Raw genomic sequence first — 25,016 nt, forward strand, 5'->3', positions numbered from 1 at the left:
GGTCTGTAGACTTAGGTCTCCATCTGTCCTTAATGACAGAATAACAGCACCTACAGGGTAAGATGACCTATTCTCAGCTGCTAAAGCTGGTGAAACTACAGCCGAAACCATGTGGAGCCCAAAAGAAAAATGAGCCCAGACTAACTACCTAAAAGAAAGTGAAATCTCTTGTAATGTGCTACTGTTATGTCATTAGGTTGATGCTTTTTGTGGTAAATCCTTGTAAATGTATCTTCTTAATTCAACAGAATTCTATTCATGCTTGTAAGGACACCAGCAGAAAAGTTTCAATGGTGGACCTAAAAATCCAGAAAAACAGTAATTCACTAAAGAGGTTTAAAAAAACCAAAATACCAAATCCAGAGTGTCAAACAAAATAATAGTCCACAAAATTAACTACATCTGCTTCTATGACTTCATCTCAGGTGTGTGTTAACACAATGGTGATTGGATAAGGTGCAGGTGGAGGAACCATATATCCTGTCTGGCCTGGAAAACCTTGAGATCCCCCTGAATGAGCAAGACGGTGTCAACAGACAGAGAGGGATGGCTGTGTTCCCTCCTGGATCCAAGACAATAGATGGATGAATAAAATAATATTTCTGTATTAAAATTTTGTTTATTTGCTTGTTGTTTGTTTAATGGTCTAATGTAAAATTGCAATGATCTGAGAAACTGAATTTTGGATTTTTATTCATTATAATTATCAAAATAATCAAGAGAAATACCTGACATATGTTTCTCTGTGTACAAGGAATTTCAATATTGGTTTGACCTTTTGAATTGACTTACTGAAATAAATGTTTATTAAGACACATCTTTAAGAAATCCCTCAAAAAAGGTAACTTCCATCCCCACTAGGCGTGCCAGTCCAATGCTCTCTCACCAAGGCTAAAGTTTAACCTGCAACATAAGAATCTGAAAAGAAGTACAAGGCATTAGAAATGTGGTTCAGAAAGATTGGAGTTGCAGCTAAGTGGGACAGCATTGGCAGACAATAGAGACTGAGGACAAACAGCCACTAAAGTTTCCACAGTGCAGCCTTGCCCCATGGTTTGCTTGCTGACATTAACTCATTTTTTTATACAGCTTGAGACCCTGAAAAAAATCCAATCACTTTTTACCCTAAGGTCCCAACTTTTCTCCACTCAAACAACTGGTAGGTTTGCCTGTGACAATTTTATAACCCCCCCACCCCAAGAGATATTTCATCTCATCTTTTTCTCCTAAATCCTTTTACCTGCAAGGGACTGATCACCGGCGTTGCTGATTCTGACACTGCTGAATTATCAGATCTTTTAATCTCCTTATAAAAGGATTGCAGCAGGCAGTTTTCCATATAAATCCAACCGAACCTAGCTGCTTCTGGACCCTTTCCCCTCGCCCAGTGCTGCAAAAGTACAACACATGTGGCGATTTGTTTGATTAAAACTGAGGCACCGCGGGCTCTGTCTGAACTCTGCAGGATGTGATCTCAGCCACCAAATTAAAGATTAGAAGGACGTCTGTGCAGAAATCACTCACAGTCTTTCTCATCTATTACAAAGCCTTATTTGACCATCTAAGGAGGTGAAATTGAAAATGAGCTATATTATGTTGCTCTCTCCAGGTACAAATATCCAGCTGTTAGATGGAGCTGCACAGTGTGACAGTGACATTGTTGTGAGAACAAACAAGTGAGGTTCGAAGACCAAAACTGGGCTACCATGATGGTGCCTGAACAAGACTGTGGGGAATCAGTGCAGGCTTGTTTAGAAGACGGATGAGTATAGACCTTACTTTTGAACTTTATGCCATCAATTCATGGTCTCTGAAGCTTGGTTTCTCTGCACGACATGAAAGAGAAGATCAATAGGCAGGCGCAAAGCTGCACTCTAAGTACACAATGTCCTGCAGCTCTAATGATGCTCTGCAGAGCGAACTAATCGATGGCCCTTCACAGGGGCTCCAACCAATGGCCAAGCATCACCACCTTTGAAATGAAGGCAGACTAAGCAAGCAGGACCACAGCTGGACCCTCAAGTCAGTGAATTACAATGTGGATGAAAAAAACAGCTGTGTTACACCTCCATCATTTCTGATTTATGAAAACAAAAATAAAATGTAAGGAGTAGAAAACAGCTCTGATGCTAAGCCACCTTGTTTTGAATCAGGTACCAATGAGTACCTTGACTTTTCTAAGTATTTAATCCATTTATTCATTGCTCTCTACCACCATCTAGTGTCCATTCTCAGAATTCTCAGCTTAGGAACTGCTTTACAAGCTCATCTTTTAAAATGCCTCATACTTCTAAAAAGGAAGAAATTACAAAAGATTATTAAATAATTACAAAAGACCAAGGGTTTGGAGGAGAGGTCAATGCAGGCAAAACCTCTGCTATGAACCTCAGGCTTCTGCTCACAATGGTCAATGCTCAATGATTTTCAACAGCAAAAAACTGCTGTGGATTTTTCACTTTAATGTGGATTTTTTTTTTCTAATCCACACAGGTTCAAAATGATACATACAGGCCTAAGCATATACACCCCATTACTGCTTGGTTGAATGTTCCTTATCAAATTACAGAGAAAGATCATTCTTTTTGTAGCCATCAAGAAGCTTCTGGCAGAACTTGGGCAGGATATGGGACCAACCTTTTTGGCAGAATTAAAAGAGCTCATATAAATCGGCAAGTTTCCCAGCTGAGACCACACATTTTCAAAAGGCTCTTGGAAAACCCAACTATTTGCAAGTTTTAACTGTCTAGCTGTTGACTTAAGGTGAAGTGAAACACATCGGATTTGGCCTCCTCCCAAATTTCACCCCTCAACATTTAGTGCAGTGGCTATAGGTTGGAACGCCCCACTTTGACTCCTCCAAAGATACTCCTTATCACAGCGGCCCATCGGCTTAATGTTTGCTTTGTCAGACCATAAATCTTCACTCACGAAGGCATTCGGCTGCGACTTCCTGTCAAGCTTTATGGTGCAGGGACTAATTTCTTTGTCTGCCAAGATCTGTGGTCAAAACCCCGGCCGGGATAATAGCAGGAAGTTGCTGAAAGCGAGTGGTTTCTCTGCAGCTATGTGTGTTGGTGGTGTTATTGCACAGGCCTGCTGTTGATCTCGATGGTCTTGCTGTTTTCTAGACAATTGTACCGTGTTCCACAAGATGTTGAAAGCTTGGGATTTTTATAGGTTTTCTTACTCACCGATTTGGTGACTTCTGAAGGCAGGTGGTGGCACTAGATTTTATTTGGGGGGGGGGGGGACAGATTTACAGATTTTTATTTTCCTTCCACATAAAAATATACCCTGAAAAAGTTCAAGAGGTATGAATACTTTTTAAGTCACTGTAGAGGTTATTGAAAATAGACATGTCTGTGCTTCCCAGGCAAGGACTTGCTGATAACAAAACTGTCCAGTAACAATATGCGCTGGTAGACGCATGAAAAAGGGACATACTTTCATTCAGAGCCTTTCATTTAGTGAATAAAGGACATATTCTAATTTCTTTCAGGACGTGGTAACTTTTCTGAATCCCATCCCAAAGATTCCTCACCCTGAAGCTACATGTAGTCCTAAACTGAAAGCCTGTTTGAAGACATTGCTTAAAGTTGCGCTGGGCTTATAAAATCAGATTTAGACAGATCATGCTTCACATTCACTGAATGGATCTTAATAAAAGAAACATGGAGAATGTCTTTATTTGCCCAGGAATTACAATAAATCATAGTAACAAGTCTGTCTATTGTGAATCAATGTGAAATTCTGGTTCTGTGCTGATTTCTCTCTACGTGTTAGATAAGGAACATCAACAGAACATGCAAAACCCACACAGCTTGTTCAAGTACAGCTCATCCTTCACTGCAACCAGGGCATGCACATTCACATGCAATAAGGCGGCAGCTATAGTGGACTTGAAGTGAACATGTTCCACGGTTCCAAGCCCGAAACAGATGGAACTCCATGCAGGTGAGAGAAGCTCATGCTTCACTGAAACATGGTGGCAGTTGTTAGTCGGGGGCAGGTGAGGGTTAGAAGGATGGTCATCAAGCATGAGAAACACGGATGGAGTGGAGAGAGAGAGAGAGAAGGTGGATGAACTACAACTAATGTTTCACGGTACATACCCAGAAAGAGCCTCTTAGGGATTCTGACCTCCTCGTCCTTACTGTCTGTCGCTACGGACAAAACGGAAAGAAAGGGACAAGAAGAAGAAACAGCTTGTTTTCTGCATCTCTTTCACCATCACTAACAGACGATTCCACAGAGTTTCTGGCAGATAACTACATTCTAGCACTTAGTGAAAGACCTGCTTACAAGTTGGGAGTCCGATTCGGTTACTTTGCCTCATTGATGACTAAAACTCCTGCTGCAAAGGAGCATAAAGCTACAGGAACTTTCCAAATAGCTGAATTAAACCTAAATATATTTGGGTATATTTAGGTAAAATACTTTATAACAAAAAAGTTATAAAGTATTTTGTTTCATTTTGTTTAATTAAGCTGTTTTATTTAGTGAATTTTAATGAATGCGACATCCTTTTATTTATTTTATCTTTGATTTTGTGAGGCCAAACCAATAAGACCAGCTTTTCCTGTTTTTATCCCCATATGACTTAATCACTTTTTAGAGACACAGATGGTGGCGGGGAAAATTAACCACAGAGCAGTTCGTAGAGCAGTTGGAGAATTTGCAAATACCTTTATTTGTGTTTCTTGTTACCTGTAATTAAGCCTTTCTGTTAGCCTTCAAAAGGGAAAAGAAAGACAAAAAGCAAGTAGCAATAGTTGTAGTAATGTTTTAAAGAAAATAAACGTACACATTTTAACCGGGGGGGGGAAGTACACCTTCTTTCAGTTTTAGGTATCGGGACATAATGAAATCATCTGGTCTTTTCCAGGTTCTAAAACTAATCACACGTAACCTTAAATGAATAAAGCCACAAAACACCCTCCATATTTTCATTATTTATAAAGCAAAGATGAGGTCCAAATGGAAAAGCAGTGTGTAAAAAGCCAAGTACACCCTTGCTGCTTTCTTTGGATTTCAGAGAGACAGAAGCCTAACAATGCCTGCAACATTCTGGCTTTAGCGAGGCTGTGTTGAATTGGTCTCCAAGGGTGCAATAGGAGAACCCTGTGTGTCTGTAGACAACTACAACTCTGCAGGTTTTTCTATTTATATAAATAATTCAGTCTAGATCCAAATAATGTTCACTTCTATGCAGATGATGCAATTATTCATACAGTGGCGTCAGCCTTACAAGTAGCAATAGATTCTCGTCAATCTGAATTGAAACATTTTCCGATGGTTTAACATTTGTTTAACCTTTCTGATCAAGTAAAATAAAGTAAAGCACAAGCTGTAGCTAATTAAAGCACAGTAGTAATTTATCATTAGCAGGTGTGACCACCACTGTGAAAGCTAGAGTTTTGGAAGCTTGATGGTCTGGAGCAGGAGGAAAGACCTCAGCAATGACCGTAGAGAAGCAACCGCTGCTGCCAATCAAGGGTAACAAGGCCATTTCCAAAGTCCCTCATTTTCCAGTGGAAAACATTTAAGACAGCCGTCAATCTTCCCAGATGTGGACATCCCACTGGTCAAACTGAGAAATGCCCAGAATAACTACAAAACATTTGCAAAGCTGCATCTGAATGAACAAAAAGAGATTTGGGACACTGTCCTTTGGACTGATGAGACCAAAGTAGAGATCACAGCCTACTAGCATCAACACCTCAAACCAGCTGGAGGTGCAAGAATGGTGGTTTGGACTGTCTTAGAAGACAGAGGACCTGTGCATGTTACATTAGTTGAGCAAAAACGACTATTATTCTACAGTCAGTTGTGCGCTCATTTATCAGATGGTTAAATCGGGGCTGAATTCGAGCCAACAGCAGGACAATGACCACAAACACAGCAGCAAATCTATGGCAGAATGAAATCAATGTGTTCTATTGGCCCAGTCAAAGTGCAGGGCTCAACTTGATTAAAATGTTTTGATGTACTTGATATTTTCAATATACTCAAATAAAAGAATGGCCCAAAATCCCTCCACGGTGAAGATAGATAGCTACTGCCATAGTATGCCGACTCATTGGACCCATGTTGGCGTATTGGAACCTTCACATTCCGACTTGGAGAAATTAACTCACACTGAAGCTGGAAGAATGAACAGAGACCTGGACGTTTCTCAGTGACCCCGTTCTCAAAAACCAATATGGCTGCCACATGCATAAAATACACAGTTAGCTGTGGTAATAAACAGTTTATTTGAACTTCTGTTAGCTTGTAGTGTTGGATTCGAAAAGTGGCCTTTTTGCTCACTTATCACACTATGAGCAAGACTGTTGAAAAGGCCCACATCATGAAATTACGCTGAGCTAAAATACTCTTTTTATCCTGAAAACAACAATCCTGCAATTATGAATCTTATCCAAAAGCAATATTTAGACACCTGTAAAGGCTCCATCAAAGTTTATAACTGATCTGAATTAAGTATTAATAACGCATCACTTTACAGAGGATTATTGAATTGTAGACGTATGTCCGAGATGTTGTAAAAGTATGCTTGCAACGAACATCACGCCTTTTCAACAGTGTTGGTCGGAGTGTGAAACATCTGCAAAAAATGTCTGATTTCTAACACTGCACTGACAACCCAATGAATCAGTCCCTCACACAGAACCCAGAACTATACCATGCACGACAACTACCACATCACTGGTTTCCGTCTTGCAGGTGGAGCATTAAGTTACCCAGAGCGCATCTGACGTAAACAGCCTTAAGATCATCTACTAACTAGCCTAGCTTAGCAGGATGTCCAGTCTGTCTCAGCGGACTTGAACTTTTTTGGGAGTCAGAATCCTTTAAATGAAATATAATAAAAAGTGACTGTTTAAACAAAAAAGTGTAGACGTGGCTCATTAGTTAAAAAACTGAAAAGCAAAAACATCATGATATACCCCTGACTTTTTTTTTTTTTTCTTTTTCTGTTACCTGATTGTTTCAGTGGATGTGTTTTTACCTAGAGTTCTGAAAAAGTCACTTGCAATGAGCCAAGAACATTCCTGTTCCCCAACTGTGACACGTTATCTAAAGGAATGGTCTAAATTGGCTAATTTAATTAACCGTTTCCTCATGACTTCAGAGTTTCCATGATGATCACACAAGTGTGGGGAGGGGGTCTGTATCTGGCCCAGCCACTCCCATACATTTACTTTAAAAGAATGTCACATGAGGGATAGGATGTTAATCAAGAGCACGCCTACCTTCAAACACCGGCCTTATCAGGCAACTCAAGGCGGATTAATGAGTAACTAGGAGATTTTAAGGCTTTTATCTTTATTTACCAGGATGAAGACACGTTAACTGTAGTTCTTCTGTCACCAAATCCAGGTTTCAGGACACACCACTATTCTGGGGCATCTTGTCATCGTTTGATTGCTTGTTATAATATAATAGAAGTGATGGGCCCAACTCTACAGCACCTGGCAAAAGTATTTTGCCAGGTGTACCTTACAACCACGAACTCCACAAAAGGGTACTCTGGCCTTAATGGGAAAGCGGGAAGAAAGCCATGCAAAGTCTCATCTGCAGTTTGCCACAAGCCATGTATGGAACACACCAAACACATGGAAGAATGTGATCAGGTCAGATTAGACCTTTTTTCCCCTACTTCCTATTTGCGATAAGTGCCTTTCACACACTTTTAAGGCAACATAGAGCGTAAGGTCCAGATTGATTAATATTAAATCATTAATATTATGGTTGTTTAAGAACTTTAACACACCTTTAGCATGTTTAGGCTTGGCATCGAGGTCTATTATAAAACGTACATTTGCATTCTGAATGCTCATTTTGGACACCTTTGATGAGCCTTGTCATCAGGTCAGTGAACAATGATCGGCCTCTCTCTCTCTCTCTCTCTCTCTCTCTCACTCACTCACTCACTCAAGCGTCTCTGACCTAAGAAAGAGCGTCTCTTGGTGCTGAGCTCGGTGGCCATCCGGACGTTGGTGCACAGGTTCAGCATGACGAGCATGGTGCCGATCATGATGATGCTCTGCCACAGCAGCGGCATCTCGTAATAGCGGCCAAATCTGAATGAAAAATGGAGAAAGAAATTGTAGCATACAGTGACTCCATTTTTTTTTCTCACATTTTGCCACATTACATCCACAGATTTTAGTGTGTTGTTTTCAGGATATAATGTGATCAACTGGATGTAGACCTAGACTTTGACTGGGTCATTCTAATACACAAGTAGGCTTTAATCTAAACCGTTCCTTTGTAGGCCTGGCGGTATGTTTAGGGTCTTTGTCCTGGTCTTAATCCTTTTGCAGCCTCTTACAGGCTTTGTTCCAAGATTCTCCAGTATTTAGCTCAGTCAATATTCCCATCAACTCTGACCAGATTCCCTGTAAGGTGCAGTGTTAGTGTTTTCAAACACACACACACACAGATTAGTATGTTAGCCAGAAAACTCCATTTTGGTTTCAGTTGAGCACATTCAGCACATTATAGAAGAAACTTCTGACAGTTTCCATTTAACACTGACTTGCCTCTCTAACATGAAAGAGATCTGTGAAATAATTAAGTGACTTCTGAAGGCAATTGGTCACATTGGATTTTAATCAGCACTGTCAGAACAAAGTTGGGCTAAATATAAATGCACACCACACTTTACAGATTTAAATGAGTAAAACATTTAAAAAGTCGATTTGTCACATAAAAATACTCAGAGGTTTTTGGTTGTGACGCTACAGAAGGTTCATCAGGGTCCTATTGAGTTTAACATCCTCCTCCTGATCGGAGTGTGGCTACCACAGATCTGATGCAGGAACATTGGAGGACTCAGGCGTACCTGAACAGTATCCTCAGGATGTTGGCCACCAGCAGGACCAAGCACACGTATGTGGAGAAGCCTTCCGCCTTCTGAGTTTGGCGGATGTCTCTGTACTGCGGGATGTAGGGCACCACCCCGCCGAACATGATGGCACCAGCAGCGACCCACGACACCAGCGTGCCGAACACGGACACAACATGCTCGAACACCTCATCTTCCATGTTCAGCGGTTGTTTTGAAGCGAAGCCAGCTGGTTGGAGGAGCTCCTAGGGGCTGATTGTTGATGATGGTGCTTTTGGGTGCGCGGGGGGAGGGGAGTAACATCCGTGTTTTGATTGGTCTTCACCCAGGATGTACAAACAATGGAGTCTTAATGCCACGACATCGAAACGATAAACCGGAAGGTTGTTTTACAGAACATGGACAAAAATCCGGCCGCGGTCTGTTCGCCGGATGAGACAAATAGCTGATGATTTGATGTCTTGTTGATGCTAGCGAGATATCCGTCTGAGCTGCAGCATTTAAACCATCGAGACAAATCTCAGTGAAATAATCCTAAAATCTGACTGTGATCATGAGAGGAAAAAAACGGTACTAACATAACATGCATTGACTCGCTGTACAGCCCAACAGCTCAGTCGGTTTTTGTCTTCTTTCTCCACTTCCTTAAACGTCACACGTCACAAGCTCGAACAAAGAGGTACAACTCAAACAAGATGGTTCCCCCACCAAACCGAGGGACGCGCGTTTCTGCCACTGTGATCAAACAAGCCAATTTGTATTCATAGTGATGACTTAGCTATCCTATAATTATGCATTACTTATCTGATAAATATAAATCACCTATCTTATAATTACAAGATTCTCATCATCAAACTCACAATATTAACTTGGTTATTTCCTAATTTTAACATTATAACAAGACGCATGTTTGTTTTTATACACTTTTTTTAAATATAATTTTTTCTAACATATTTAGACAAATGCATGTACAATATCTATTCTATCAATACTTTAGATTTTCAAGTAATTTAAAAAAAACAGTAAAAACTGAACAAAAAAACCTTTTGAAATGTTTTGCAAAATGTAGTAAAAATAATACAATTTCTGGTGAGGAATAAATTAAGACACCGCCACATTTGTTGCCACTTAATAACTGGAAATCCACAACATACTGTCCTGATTTGTTGCCCAGCAACTTCTGGCTGTGTTCCCCTTAAAATATTGCAGACAGTGTCTGTTTCCCTTCAATCAGGTCATTTTCCACAGGTTCTGAAAACTGCACTGTTCAAATGTCTTCTGTCAGTCAGTCAGTCAGTCATTTTCTACCGCTTATTCCATAGTGGGTCACAGGGGAGCTGGTGCCTATCTCCAGCAGTCTATGGGCAAGAGGCAGGGTACACCCTGGACAGATCACCAGTCTATCACAGGGCAACACACAAACAACCATGCACACACACTCATACACCTAAGGTCAATTTAGAGTGACCAATTAACCTAACAGGCATGTCTTTGGACTGTGGGAGGAAGCCGGAGTACCCAGTGAGAACCCACGCATGCACAGGGAGAACATGCAAACTCCATGCAGAAAGACCCCAGGCCAGGAATCAAACTCAGGACCTTCCTGCTGCAAGGCAACAGTGCTACCAACTGCACCACCGTGCAGCCCTAAATGTCTTCTGAAGAAACCAAATCCATGATGCTTTCTAGTCAGGGTTTAGACTAGGCCACAGCACTCAAACTGCAGTGGTAAAGGTTTTGAACGGTGATGAGTCGATAACTGGTGTCTTGGTATTAGTCAATCTCAAGGCTGCGTTTGACACAGTTGATCATAACCTTCTGTTTGATAGGCACAAAAAAGGGGTAGGACTGTTTGGTACAGTGCTAAACTTTTTCAGGGTCAGACAGAAATTAATTGTGGGGTTAAGGGTCCATTCTTGGGTTACTTTTACTTAACATCTATATGATCCCCCAGTTCAGATTATAGAGTATTACAACATCTCCTACAGAATGTATGCTGACGATACACAACTTTACATCTCAGTGTCAATGCATGACCCTAGTCCATCCAAACGAGTGGATAGGTCAGAATTTTCTCCAGCTTAATGCAGATAATGCACACATCCTTGTTTTTAAATAGTGAAATAAAATCATCAGGCAGCTGCAGCTCCATCAAATCGCTGCGTCCAGAGTCCTGATTAACACCACAGAATTGGAGGATCTCACACCAGTCAATCACTGCACTTTGATAAAGAACAGATTTTAAAGATGTTCTGTTTGTGGTCTATAAAACCCTTCATGGTCTTGGGCCAGATTACTTTCCTGTGTTGCTTGTCAAGTGGGAATCATGTAGACCTCTAATGTCAACATGCCCAGGTCCAGTTATTCTAGCAAGTTCACCCTAAAAGCAGGCTCTATGATGCTAAAAGGAGTCTCTAAAACCTCTATAATGGCATCCCAAGACCTATCAGCCTGTATAATGAAAAATAGATTGCACCAGTTTAACTTTCATGAGGGTGTGCAAGGGGGAAACCTTTGCTCTCAAAGAAAAACATGAAGGCCAGACTAAAGTTTACCAGAATAAATGTAGACAAAGACCGGGACTTCTGGAGTAATTTTCTTTGCACAGATGAGTCAAAAATGTATTTATTTGGACACCAGAACAGAAATGATTTCTGGAATAAACCAAATACAGGATTCCAGGGGAAAGTATCTCCTACCAACCACGAAGCACAGAACTGGAAGTGTCATGGTGTGGGGATTCTTTGCTGCAGCAAGACCTGGCAAGCTCACCATCTTAGAAACAATCATAAATTCTACCATGTATCCAAGGACACTTGAGGAAAATGTGAGCCCATCTATAAAATGATTAAATATTAAACAGAATTGGACCCTGTAACATGAAAATGACTCAAAACACACCAGCAATTGTAATTATCTTTTTGGATAAATTAAAAAAGACATCTGCTAAGTGGCCAGAGTATGACATGGAAATGCATGTGTAGCTCTGTTCATTCATTTTAAGGGAACATTGAAATTAGTGCTGTTACTTGAACTAACCTTTTATAGTAAGGATAGCCAAATATTCAGGTAGGTCACAGATGGCTGGTTTCATCCCGGGTCACAGCCCTGTAGCAGGAACAGCAAATATTTTATTGAAGAGCGGGGAACACAAAGGTAATTTTCTCGAATTTAAATATTTTATCTTTCTGGGTTATTTTAGTTAACTTTTAATTCCTATCTCATGCCACACATGTCCTTTTGATTCAGACTCAGTGCTGCAGCTCACTTCAGCTCATCTTTCTATTTTAGTTTCTCATTATAAATTCATCCCCTTGAGCTGAAAGACACAAAATCCGGATTATAAAGCTTTATGGGGTGTAATGAAAGGACAGATATATAAACACCTAAGTGTCAGAGAGGAGCGGTTTTTCCAGCTCTACTGAAATAAAAAAGAAATAAAACGCCACCATGACCTGACCTATCTGACTGGATGGATCTGTTCACAAAGAGTTAACAACATGCTCTGCCATGCAGCGCTGCACACACATCACCGGGGATGTCAAAGTCAAACCAGGAAAAGTCAAAACACACGAAACAGGAAATGGGAGAATCTTTAACTTCAAAATAACAACGCAAAGATTATGTGTTTCACTTTTAAACTGCAGAGTTTTAACGTCAAACTAAGCAGGATATCATTTTCGGGTTACATTTTTAAAAAACTCACTACCAGTCAGTACCAATTTTTCTAAGTATCACCAACTTTGCTGACGTTTTACAATAGTAGTAAAACATGGATTTGGCTTTTTCAGCCGTTCAACCTTTCACGTTCTTTACTCCAAATTCTGACCCTATCATCTGAATGTGACAGCTAAATTTGGCAGTCATCAGACAAGGGAATACTTTTTCAGTTTGTTACTGGCCAAATATGGTGAGCCTAAATTGTTGCCCCTATCTGTTTCGGTCGCTCATCGGCTTCAAGCTTCATTGTGTTGTACAGATGACAGCACACATACCTGAGTTGTAACTAGGGCTGCAACCAACGATTATTTTGCTAATCCATTAATGTGTCGACCATGTTTTTTTGATTAATCGATAAATAATTGAATAGCAAAAGGTGCTTAATAGGAGATTTTTTTTTTTTTACAGAATTTGAACCAGGTTAAGCTAAAACACTTGAGGAGTTCTAGATAAAGCATATTTTCCAACAAAGACATTTTTTCATCTTTAATACAAAATATATGTATTTTTTGTACAATTGTGGCCTAATTATGGCTCTGAGTGGGTTGTTCTTTCAGCAAATGGCATGTCTTAGAATCTGTAACGATTATTCGATTACTAAATTAGTTGACGAAATTTCAATAATATATTAATCCGATTAATCCAATGAATTGTTTCAGCCCTAGTTGTAACGAGAGGTTATTGAGCTACTGTTGCCTTCTAACTGAACTATTAAATGAAACTTAATTTGAGTTTCCAGAAGAAAACAAATGCTTTGAATAAGGGAGCAACCTTTATTTTGAATTGGCGAAAGCCAACAGAGGAAGTGCGGGTTTTCATTGCTTCAGCTGTTGTGCCGCAAAGTTAAGGCAGTCACTGCCAACGTTAACAGTGGAGGGACTCATTTCTAGCGTCGCGCTAAACACCAACTTTAACTAAATGATCATTTATTAACTCGTTTGGGACATATTTCAGTTGAATCGAAACTCAAGTGTTTTGCTTGGAGAAAAAAAATGTCCAAATCAGACTGTAAAGCCGCACAAGAAATGACAGAGGCGGTAAGCTTGTTCACCGGGAGCCATAAATCTTGTAAAAAGCGCCCCAACTTAGCAGCCAAACATTTGTTTAACTGTATTTCAAGAACAGGTTTTGTTTCTTCTGTTTCTTCAGATGGAAACTACGATGCAGAGACTTCAGGAGAGGTTCCTGGCCATATCTGAACAGCTGGAATCAAGAAATATCCTTTTCCCCTTTACATTTCCATTAAGATTTTTTTCTAGATTTAACTCGCACCTGAAATCGGTCACTAATTAAGGAAAGCTGATGACCACTAGAGGGCGGTCACGCTTACAAATTATCCAATCTTTTCGACAGCGCGAGCAGGAAATGTTATTTAAAGCATCTATTGTCGCTAAAATTAGCACCTAAAGGAAGGCAATGTGTTTATTCTAACAACGCTTCTCGGTAGTAAATCTTCTAAGGTAGAACCCTGTTTATTTCCTCGTAAATGCGGCAGCATTTAAGAATCTATCTAAGAAATGATCATGCATACATTTTTGTGTTGCATGCATGATGAACTTGCCTAATCTTCTCTGCCAAGCAGATTTTGGTGGAGTCAGTGTGATAGTGAGGAGAAACAGTCGCTGGCGGCAGTCTCAAAGCAGCAAGATATTTAGATGAGATTTTGCATATCTCCCCACAGAGTGGGCTTTATCAGAGCGTACCTCCACAATTTGGCAGTAGAGATGGTGGATTGACCTGCCTGCAACCCCACTGAACATGTGTGGGATCAGCTTGGCCATACTGTTCGTGGCAGAATGACCAACACAACATGCATTTTCTGATTTGTAACCAATGTTGTTTGAAGAATTGGATGCCATCCCACAGCAGTGTTTGACCAGTATGAAGAGATAGAGTGGGGAGAGTACGTATTTGATATACTGCCAATTTTGCAGGTTTTGGCACTTGCAAAGCATGTAGAAGTCTTTCATTTTTAACTTCAACTTCAACTGTGACAGAATCTAAAAACAAAAATCCAGAAAATGACATTGTATGATGTTTAAGTAATTAATTTGCATTTTATTGCATGACATAAGTGTTTGATATATCAGAATAACAAAACTTAATATTTGGTACAGAAATCTTTATTTGCAATTAAAGTTATTAGACGTTTCCTGTAGTTCTTGACAAGGTTTGCAGACACTGCAGCACGGATTTTGGACCACTCCTTTATACAGATCTTCTCCAGATCCTTTAGGTTTCGGAGCTGTTGCTGGGCAATACATATTTTCAGCTCCTCCAAAGATTTCCGATTGGGTTCAAGTCTGAAGACTGGCCAGGAAACTCCAGGACCTTGAGATGCTTTTTACAGAGGCACACCTTAGTTGCCCTGGCTGTGTGCTTCGGGTCGTTGTCATGCTGGAAGCTACGACCCATCTTCAATGCCCTTACTGAGGGAAGGAGGTTGTTGGCTAAGATCTCCCGATACATGGCCCCATCCATCCTACACTCGATATGGTGCAGTCATCCTGTCCCCTTTGCAGAAAAGCATCCTCAAAGAATGATGTTTCCACCTCCATGCTTCATGGTAGGGATTGTGTTCTTGGGGTTGTACTTATCCATCTTCTTCCTCCAAACACAACAAGTGGAGTTTAGACCAAAAAGCTCTATTTTTGTCTCATCAGACCACATGACCTTCTCCCATTCCTCCTCTGGATTGTCCAGTTGGTCATTGGCAAACTTCAGATGGGCCTCGACATGTGCTGGCATGAGCAGGGGGATCTTGTGTGCGCTGCAGGATTTTAATCCATGGCGGTGTAGTGTGTTACTAATGGTCTTCTTTGAGACTGTGGTCCCAACTCTCTTCAGGTCATTGACTAGGTCCTGCTGTGTAGTTCTGGGCTGATCCCTCACCTTCCTCATGTTCATTGATGCCCCACGAGGTGATATCTTGCATGGAGCCCCAGACTGAGGGAGAAATCGTCATGGTCACTCTAGAATTGCGTCGCTCAAGGTGGCAACAAGTTGGAGTAGCTCTGTTACTTTTCATTCTGATTAATTCAAATTCCTCTTGTGGTGGATACAATAGATTGTTTTGGATGATTATTGTCTCCTGTATCGGATGCTGTGCAGCTGGAAGGATTTTTGCTGACCCAGCCAGAGTATTGGGAATGCAGTATTACGTGTTTCACTGAGACATGGCTGCAGGATCATATCCCTGACTCCAGCATCTCTTTGCCAGGCTTTCTGACCATACAAGCAGACAAAGATAAAGAGGAGCGGCAAACGTAAAGGAGGTGGACTAGCAGTACTTGTGAACAACAGATGGTGTCATCCAGGACCTGTTACTGTGAAGTGTCGTCTCTGCAGTCCAGATATTGAACTGTTAGCAGTAAGTTTTTATCCATATTATTTACCCAGAGAGTTCACCAGTGTTATTTTGGCAACGGTTTACGTTCCACCTTTAGCTGTTGCCGACACTGCATGTGATGCCATAAGCTCACTTGTTGCTAAGCTACAGACACAAAACCCTAATGCGTTTGTGGCAATATCTGGTGATATTAACAATGCTTCACTCTCTGCTACACTTTCAACATTTCAACAGTTTGTCTGCTGCTCTACCAGAGAAAACAAAACGTTGGATTTGTTTTATGCAAATATCAAGGACTCATACATCTCCAAAGCAAGACCTCCTCTATGCAAATCAGATCACAATCTTGATTTTCTCTGCTAGAAATATAAGCCCCTTGTTCAGAAGTAACCTGTAATAAAGAGGACTGTGAGAAAACCAAATCAGAAGATGATGATGCTCCCTTTGTCTCCCCTTTCCAGCTGTGCATCTCAAGAAGTTAGGTGAAGAGACTATTGGAGACTGAACTGCAACAAGGTTGCAGGTCCAGATTGTGTCAGCCCTAGAGTCCTAAAGGCCTGTGCAGAACAGCTCTGTGCTGTTCCAGTGTTTTGGAAGACCTCCTGTCTTGTTCTGGTACCAAAGAAAACTCACCCATCAGTCCTCAATGACTATAGACCTGTTGCCCTGATATCCCACATCATGGAGGTCCTAGAGAGACTCCTGTTGGCACCACCTGAGTAAGCAAACAATAAACTATAAGGACCCCCTTAAGTTTGCTTAATGCTGTGGAGTTGGAGTTGAAGATGCCATCATACACCTGCTTCAACAAACCCACTGTCATCTGGACAAAGCCAGCAGCACTGTGAGGATCATGTTGTTTGATTTCTCCAGTGCATTTAACACAATTTAACCTGATTTGCTTTGTCAGAAACTCCAGAAGACTCAGGTGGAGACCTCAACAATCTCCTGGATCAAAGACTACCTGACAAACACAATCACATGGTGTAGAAACAATCACCTCATCTTGAACCTGAATAAAACAAAGGAGATGATTATAGATTTTAAGAAAAACAGGAACAAGTCAAAATCTATTTCCATCATGGGAGAAGAAGTGGCGTTGGTGGAGTGGTATAAATACCTCGGTGTTCACCTGGACAACAGACTGGAGTGGAGATGCAACTGTAAGAGGCAGAGCAGACTGTACTTCTTGAGGAAGCTTAGGTCTTTCAGTGTTTGCAGCAAGATTCAGCAGATCTTCTTTAAGTCTGTTGTGGAAAGTGTGATCTCTTCTGCCATCATCTGCTGGGGAAGCAGCATCAGAGCCAGGGACTTAAAAAAGCTCAACAAGCTGATAAAGAAGGCTGGCTCTGTTCTGGGGACTCCTCTGGAACCTCTGGAGATCATTGTGGAAAGAAGTGTTGTTCATAAAATGAAGAACATTATGGAGAACCCTGAGCATCCTCTTAATGAGACTGTTGTACAACAACAGTGTCTTCAGTCAGAAGCTTCGTCAGATCTGCTGTAAGACAGACTACAGGAGATCCTTCCTGCCCACAACCATAAAGCATCTACAATGGCTATTTGAAGAAACCTTTATAATTTGAGCTGCATCAACATTTCATTTCCCTTTGGGATTAATACAATAATTTTGAATTGAACTGAATCTTGAAGTTCTTCCATTTAAAAAAAATTTTTGCTCCAACACTTGTTGCCTTCTCAATAAGCTGCTTGGCTATTTTCCTGTAGCCCATCCCAGCCTTGTGCAGGTCTACTATTTTATCCATGAAGTCCTTCCACAGCTCTCTTGTCTTGGCCATTGTGAATATGTTGGAGTTTATTTGATCAGTGTGTGGACAGGTGTCTTTGATACAGATAACGAGTTAATACAGATAATGAGTGGAGAACAGGAGGGCTTCTTAAAGAAGAACTAACAGGTCTGTGAGAGCCGGGATTCTTACTAGTTGTTTGGTGATCAAATACTGATGTCATGCAATAAAATGCTAATTAATTACTTAAAGATCACACAATGTAATGTTCTGGATTTTTGTTTCAATTCCATCTTCTCTATCCACTTGCATTCTGACAACTGATCACAGAACCTTCAGGTGATTTAGATCTCAGGAGTTTATGGATGCTTGATTGTTGGAAGATGTTGCTGCTGGAGGACATTTTGATCCCACTCTTTATTCATATCAGTGTTCTTGGGCAATTTGTAAGAATTCCCGCTACCTACATGAGATGCAACCCCATACGTGGTTTTTATCAGGATGCCTCCTTGTTGTCCTACAGGGCTTATTCACACCCACCTGCCGCCAGTGTTGCACGAGCTCTGCACTGGTGCACCTTTAGGAAAACACTTTACTGGTGCTTGCTAAATATTCCTGGCCACATCCTGAAGTCCGGTTTCTGAATTCATACTTTTACGTTGACATTTTTGGTAATCTGGAAACTCCCTTTGCAATAACGTCATTATTATTAATATTAGTCAGAAGAATGTTCATAGTACTTTGCCAAGAAACAAGATGTACACAGGTCAGCTGCAGACTTACATTAAATTGCACGAAAACTTTCCTTCTATTGACATTACTAATGTCAGTGTTCTTGGTGGATTGAACTTAGGTGCAACATTCATACTTCTTGTTTTGTTTGTGGTTGCTCCTACAAACAGATGAAGCTTAACATGTGTCTTTAACAAGGGTGTATGGAGCATGCACCCAAAGTAAAACGGATTATCCTGTGATTGTGGATCAATTTTCATCTGTTTCCTAACATGCGAGGAACTGAGACAAATCTGGCTGCAGAATCCAAACTTAAAGCGATCACCATAAATCCTGTATGCTTTCGTCTCCCACTTTTTTAGCCAAAGGCCAGCAGAGGAAAATCTTTACCCAAAGTTTGGTTGGGCTATGACCAACCACAAGAGAAAAACTAACAGCACGTCTGGGAGCAGATCAAGTACAATTAAAGGTTTCAGAACTCAGAACAACCTTCTATGATGGGTGTAAAATTTATTAGTCTATGTTATCCCAGTTCTTCCATCCCTGACTGCGTTCTCTTGAGAATTCAGTTGTAATATCAACTTTTTAAGGTAATAAAGGTCTTTGTGATGAAATATCAATTTGATCAATACTGAAAAGAATCAATGTGACCTGTTAGCAAAAAAATGAGGCTGCAAAGTTTGTGAAACACATCCATTTTACTACTTCCTGTTTATTGGTATTACGCAGATTTCTTTGACTTGTACACTGGATCAGATGGGGACTCGCATTGATGACCTGGAGAAGAATGTAGTTCAGCTCATGACGCAAGCTGATATGGAAGATCAGTCCAGTTCAAAGTGACTGTTGACAGGCTGTCTTTATCTGTCTTTGGGGCATCACGGTGTTGTGGGAACAGCTTTTTCAAGTAATTGGGTTTAGGTCTGGATTGACTGGCCTATTGTAATAAATGGACATGCTTTAATCTAAACCCTTCAGTTGTAGCACTAGCTGTATGTTTAAGGATGTTCTGCTGGACGTTGAACCTCTGCTCTCAGGTTTTCTTCCAGGTTGCTCTGGATATAACTTCAGCCATCTTCCAATCAATATCAGCTTCCCTATCCTGCCAAAGAAAAGCATCCCTGCAAAATGATGATGCCATGATCATGTGTCACAATGGGGGTGTTTGTTTTTCACTATACAGTGTTTTGGTTGAAAGTTCAAGTTTGGTCTCATCTGACCAGAGCATCTTCAGCGATATATTGTTCCACTGTTTAAGCTTCACCTACATATACAGATGCAGTTAGGAGGTGCATCAGCTTCAATCCCTGTTATACAACCTCTGGTAAATATGTCACACTGGTGCTCTGTAACAGTCCTGCTTTGAATGGACTTTCATTAAAAAGGGTTTTTGTTTTCACTGCTTCCAAATGGTTTTAACATTTTTATTTTGATATATTTCAGGATATGTTAAATGTTCTCTACAATATATATTCTGTATTCTGTTCTTTGTAATAAAGTTTGGCACTTTTTTAGGACTCTAAAAAGTTGATTGAATCTTCTAAAATGTGGATATTTCATTAAATCTCCACTGCAATTCTGTATCTAGTGTTTTAGGTTTTCTGTTGCCAGTGTTTCCACTCACACAACCCATTGCAAAGTTTTCCCCAGTTGGTGAATGTAATTGCCACAAAAATATAAATCCTGCACTGCCTACTTCAATCTCTTTCTGACATTCTGTCATGCCTCATTTTCCGGGTTCCTATGTACTCTGGAAATGCCTGGAATTAGATCTGTGTTTTTCAGGTCTGCATAAGTATGGGAAATGAAAAGAGTATGAAAAAATTGTCTTTCTTTCTTTCGCGCTGGGGGTTGGTGGTGGAGCGTGTGCTGAGTGGACTGAGAGATTGAGGACTTCTAACTTTGCTTTTTATCTTTAATGTGTCTTTTTGGGTATTTGTCTTAGATTGGATTGTGTTGGTGAAGTTGATTTAAGAGTTACTGATTATTTTTCAGTAAGTAGGAACCGGCGTTTTGCTGTGAATGGAGTTTACAAAGCTTACGAGGCAACATGGTTTTAAGATCATACCTAGTTGTCCTAGCACTACAGTGGAGGAGTGCAATTTGGCGGTGGGAGAAGTTGTTGGTTGTAGCAGCATTAAATCTGCTGCCAGGATAAACAGGGCAGTGATTGTTTGTTGATAGTGTGGAGAAGGCAAACAAAGTGATTGAAAAGAGTATTGTTGTAAATGATGTGTTTTTGTCAGTTTCTCCGTTGAGTACACCTGCTAAAAAAGTGACAATTGCAAATATTCCTCCGTTCATCAGTGATGAACTGCTGATGAGAGAACTGTCACGGCACGGGAAAATTATTTCCCCGATCAGAAAGCTGCCTTCAGGTTGCAAGTCACCGCTGTTAAAGCATGTTGTTTCACATAAAAGAAAGGTCCTTCTGATTCTGAATAAAAAGAATGAAGACCTTAATTTAGTGTTCAATGTGCGGGTGGAGGACTTAGATTATGCCATTTATGTGACTTCGGGCACTTTGGTGTGTTTTGGTTGCGGAGAAGTTCATTTAGTTCGAGTATGTCCCAGAAAAAACTTCCTAAGGGGAGATGAGGGAGGCAAACAGATGCCGAAACAAACTGAAGACAAAGATGCAGGGAGACCAGAGACAAATGAAACAGAAGAGACAACGTCTGAGAATCCCGCTCAGACAGAACAAGTAAACGAAAATAGTTTTGAGGGAGAGGACGAAGAGCAAGGTGTGCAGATTCAAAGTCAAACGGTGTTAGTTACGCAGGGAAATCAAGAGGATAACAGTGTGGAAGAGCAGAGTCAGTGTTTACTAAAGTCTCAACAAAGGAAAACGAACACAGACGATGTAGAGGATATGGAAAACAGTCAAATACTGGATGATGATATTGAGTTTTCTGGAAAAAGGAAAAAAAGTGTGTGTTATTAGCTCTCAAACCGAAAATGAAGTCAGAGATGACACAGGAATGGAAAATTCAGGAATGTGTCTGGAATTAGAAAGTAATATGGATGAAGAGGAGGAATGGCAAGATGAATGTTGGACTGAAGATATTTGGCCAGTTCATCCTGTAAATCTTTTACAGAGGAAACGTTATGATGTACAAATTGTTAAACCTTTTTTGAAGGTTACAAAGAATATGAAAAATGTTAAAGTATACAATTTTTTTCCTGAGAAGAAACTTTTTCTTCTGTATGTGAGATCTTAGTTGAATAATAAAAGAAAAGGGGACTATACTGACCAAGAAGTTTACCGGTTAAAAAAACTGATCGGAAAACTTAAACAAGAACTTAATAATGATGAGGAGTCTGAGTTTTGTTAGTTTTTTGTCTTTATTAGTGTAAATCCTTACACCTTTGGGAATGAGCCACTTCAGAGTTTCCACCTTAAATCTGAATGGAGCCAGAGATGTGAGGAAGAGAATCAGTGTGTTTGAATTAATGAATCTAAAACATCTGTATGTGTTGATGATTCAAGAAACACACAGTGATTATTTACAGTGCCTTGCGAAAGTATTCGGCCCCCTTGTACTTTTCAACCTTTTGCCACATTTCAGGCCTCAAACATAAAGATATAAAATTATAATTTTATGTGAAGAATCAACAACAAGTGGGACACAATCTTGAAGCGGAATGAAATTTATTGGATGTGTCAAACTTTTGTAACAAATAAAAAACAGAAAAGTGGGGCGTGCAATATTATTCGGTCCCTTTACTTTCAGTGCAGCAAACTCACTCCAGAGGTTCAGTGAGGATCTCTGAATGATCCAATGTTGTCCCAAATGACTGATGATGATAAATAGAATCCAGTCTCCGTATAAATGCACCTGCTCTGTGATAGTCCCAGGGTTCTGTTCAAAGCGCAGAGAGCATCATGAAGACCAAGGAACACACCAGGCAGGTCTGAGATACTGTTGTGGAGATGTTTAAAGCTGGATTTGGATGCAAAAAGATTTCCCAAGATTTAAACATCCCAAGGAGCACTGTGCAAGCAATCATATTGAAATGGAAGGAGTATCAGACCACTGCAAATCTACCAAGACCCGGCCGTCCCTCTAAACTTTCATCTCGAACAAGGAGAAGACTGATCAGAGATGCAGCCAAGAGGCCCATGATCACTCTGGATGAATTGCAGAGATCTACAGCTGAGGTGGGAGAGTCTGTCCATAGGACAACAATCAGTCGTACACTGCACAAATCTGGCCTTTATGGAAGAGTGGCAAGAAGAAAGCCATTTCTCAAAGATATCCATAAAAAGTCTCGTTTAAAGTTTGGCACAAGCCACCTGGGAGACACACCAAACATATGGAAGAAGGTGCTCTGGTCAGATGAAACCAAAATCGAACACACCGTCCCCACTGTCAAACATGGAGGTGGCAGCATCATGGTTTGGGCCTGCTTTTCGGCAGCAGGGACAGGGAAGATGGTCAGAATTGATGGGAAGATGGATGGAGCCAAAAACAGGACCATTCTGGAAGAAAACCTGTTGGAGTCTGCAAGAGACCTGAGACTGGGACAGAGATTTATCTTCCAACAAGACAATGATCCAAAACATGAAGCCAAATCTACAATGGAATGGTTCACAAATAAACATATCCAGGTGTTGGAATGGCCAAGTCAAAGTCCAGACCTGAATCCAATCGAGAATCTCTGGAAAGAGCTGAAGACTGCTGTTCATGAACGCTCTCCATCCAACCTCACTGAGCTCCAGCTGTTTTGCAAGGAAGAATGGGCAAGAATTTCAGTCTCTCGATGTGCAAAACTGATAGAGACATACCGCAAGTGACTTGCAGCTGTAATTGCAGCAAAGGGTGGCGCTACTAAGTATTAACGCAAGGGGGCCGAATAATATTGCACGCCCCACTTTTCAGTTTTTGATTTGTTAAAAAAGTTTGACACATACAATAAATGTAATTTCACTTTACGATTGTGTCCCATTTGTTAATTCTTCACAAAAAATTAGAATTTTATATCTTTATGTTTGAAGCCTGAAATGTGGCAAGAGGTTGAAAAGTTCAAGGGGGCCGAATACTTTCGCAAGGCACTGTAAAATATACTGGAGGAGAGAATGGGAGGGTGAAGTTATTTTGAGTTATTTAAATCAGACCAGCGGTGGAGTAGCACTTTTCTAAAAACTTTTTACCAGAGTCATGTGAAGTTGAGGAGGTGGTAAAAGGTAGACTAATGGTGCTGAAAGCAAAGTATGAGTGTTTTAATATTGCATTTGTTAATGTATATGCTCCAAATACAGGACGGGTTAGGGTTCTTTTCTTACATAAACTTGAAGATGTTTTATGTAAATGTGATGCTGGAAGTTTTCTTTTTTTGGGTGGAGATTTTAACTGTACAGAAAATGATAAATTAGGTAGGAATCATTTTGAACCTCATCCAGCTTGAAAAACTTGCTTAAAGCATTTAATAGATGCATTTTCATTAGCAGATGTATGGATAGAATTACATAATCAAGAAAGACAATATACATGGGCCTGGAGTATGGATAATTCTTTTTCTGCAGCTAGGTTAGATAGAATATACAGTTTTAGATATAATATTGGTATTTTCCAAGAGTGTAATATTCATCCTGTTAGTTTTTCTGATCATGCTTTGGTTTCTTGTAATGTTTTTATTGCCAATCTTAAACATAAGTCTGCTTATTGGCATTTTAACACGACTTTATTATTAGATGTTAATTTTAAGAAGGCATTTAGTTTTTTCTGGAGAATTCACAGATCTAGAAAAGAGGAGTTTATATCTATAAGGCATGGTGGGATCGTGGTAAAACTGAAATTAAAGAATTCTGTCAATAGTACACTGTCAGTGTTTCATCTGATTTAACCAAATCTATAAGAGATCTGGAGACTGAAATAGTGGAGCTGCAGGTTTCTGCACAATCCACAGGAGATCGAGGTTGTTTAGAAAACCTCAAGTCCAAAAAAGTTGCTTTGGCTGATTTGCTGGGCTCAAGGACACAGGGAGCATTGGTTTGGTGTAGATTCCAGAAGGTTGCTTTGATGGACACCGCTACAAAGTTTTTCTTCTCATTGGAAAAAAAAAAGAAAGAACACAGCAAGTTCTTGCATGGTTTAAAATCGGCTGCCGAGGTTCTTTTGACTGCAGATGGGGACATCAGGCGGAGAGCAGCAGAATTGTATGCTGATCTGTATAGCTCTGAATATGCTGAGGATGAAGAACGTTTTGATCATCTCTGCAGTGGTCTCCCGAGAGTTTTTGTGGAGTTCACCAAGGAGTTGGGAGAGCCTTTAGCTCTGGATGAGGTTCATGTTGCACTGCAAAGTATGGAAGGAGGGAAAGCACCTGGCATTGATGGACTTCCAAGTGAATTTTACAGGGCTTTCTGGTCGGACCTCTGCATCGACATCATGGAGGTTTTTGAGGAGAGCTTTGCTGAAGGACTTCTTCCTCAGAGTTGCTGGACAGCAGTTCTCACATTGCTAATGAAGAAAGGTGATCTTCAGGACATTAAAAAGTGACGTCCAGTCTCTTTGTTGTGTACAGACTACAAACTGTTGTCAAAAGCGCTGGCAAACAGATTGCAAAAGGTGATTGATCAGATTGTCCATCGAACACAAACTTACTGTGTGCC

At 40.4% G+C, this 25,016-nt stretch overlaps 2 protein-coding genes across 4 annotated transcripts in view; one reads left to right on the forward strand and one right to left on the reverse strand.

Moving 5' to 3' along the window:
- LOC124879014 (solute carrier family 66 member 2) overlaps positions 1-9,743 on the reverse strand; it is a 49,139-nt gene extending 39,396 nt beyond the window's left edge. For 2 of the 3 annotated variants that reach the window (XR_007040931.1, XM_047383269.1), the window contains exons 1-3: positions 8,849-9,743; positions 7,951-8,084; positions 4,113-4,163 (exon numbers count right to left, since the gene is read on the reverse strand). Coding sequence is in view for 2 of the 3 variants with exons in the window: in XM_047383269.1 (XP_047239225.1) it covers positions 4,113-4,163; positions 7,951-8,084; positions 8,849-9,051 (388 nt within the window). In the remaining variant the exon portion in view is untranslated. The remainder of the gene's footprint in view (positions 1-4,112; positions 4,164-7,950; positions 8,085-8,848) is intronic. The other variant, XM_047383270.1, reaches the window with a different exon arrangement.
- Positions 9,744-13,367: 3,624 nt separating this feature from the next.
- LOC124879550 (heat shock factor-binding protein 1) lies at positions 13,368-19,983 on the forward strand. The gene is made up of 3 exons (XM_047384179.1): positions 13,368-13,608; positions 13,721-13,787; positions 19,149-19,983. Exons 1-3 carry the CDS (start codon positions 13,564-13,566, stop codon positions 19,241-19,243), a joined length of 207 nt encoding a protein of 68 aa, XP_047240135.1. The 5' UTR covers positions 13,368-13,563; the 3' UTR covers positions 19,244-19,983.
- Positions 19,984-25,016: the final 5,033 nt, after the last annotated feature.

The sequence above is a fragment of the Girardinichthys multiradiatus genome, chromosome 13 (assembly GCF_021462225.1).
Source record: "Girardinichthys multiradiatus isolate DD_20200921_A chromosome 13, DD_fGirMul_XY1, whole genome shotgun sequence".
Classification (NCBI taxonomy): domain Eukaryota; kingdom Metazoa; phylum Chordata; class Actinopteri; order Cyprinodontiformes; family Goodeidae; genus Girardinichthys; species Girardinichthys multiradiatus.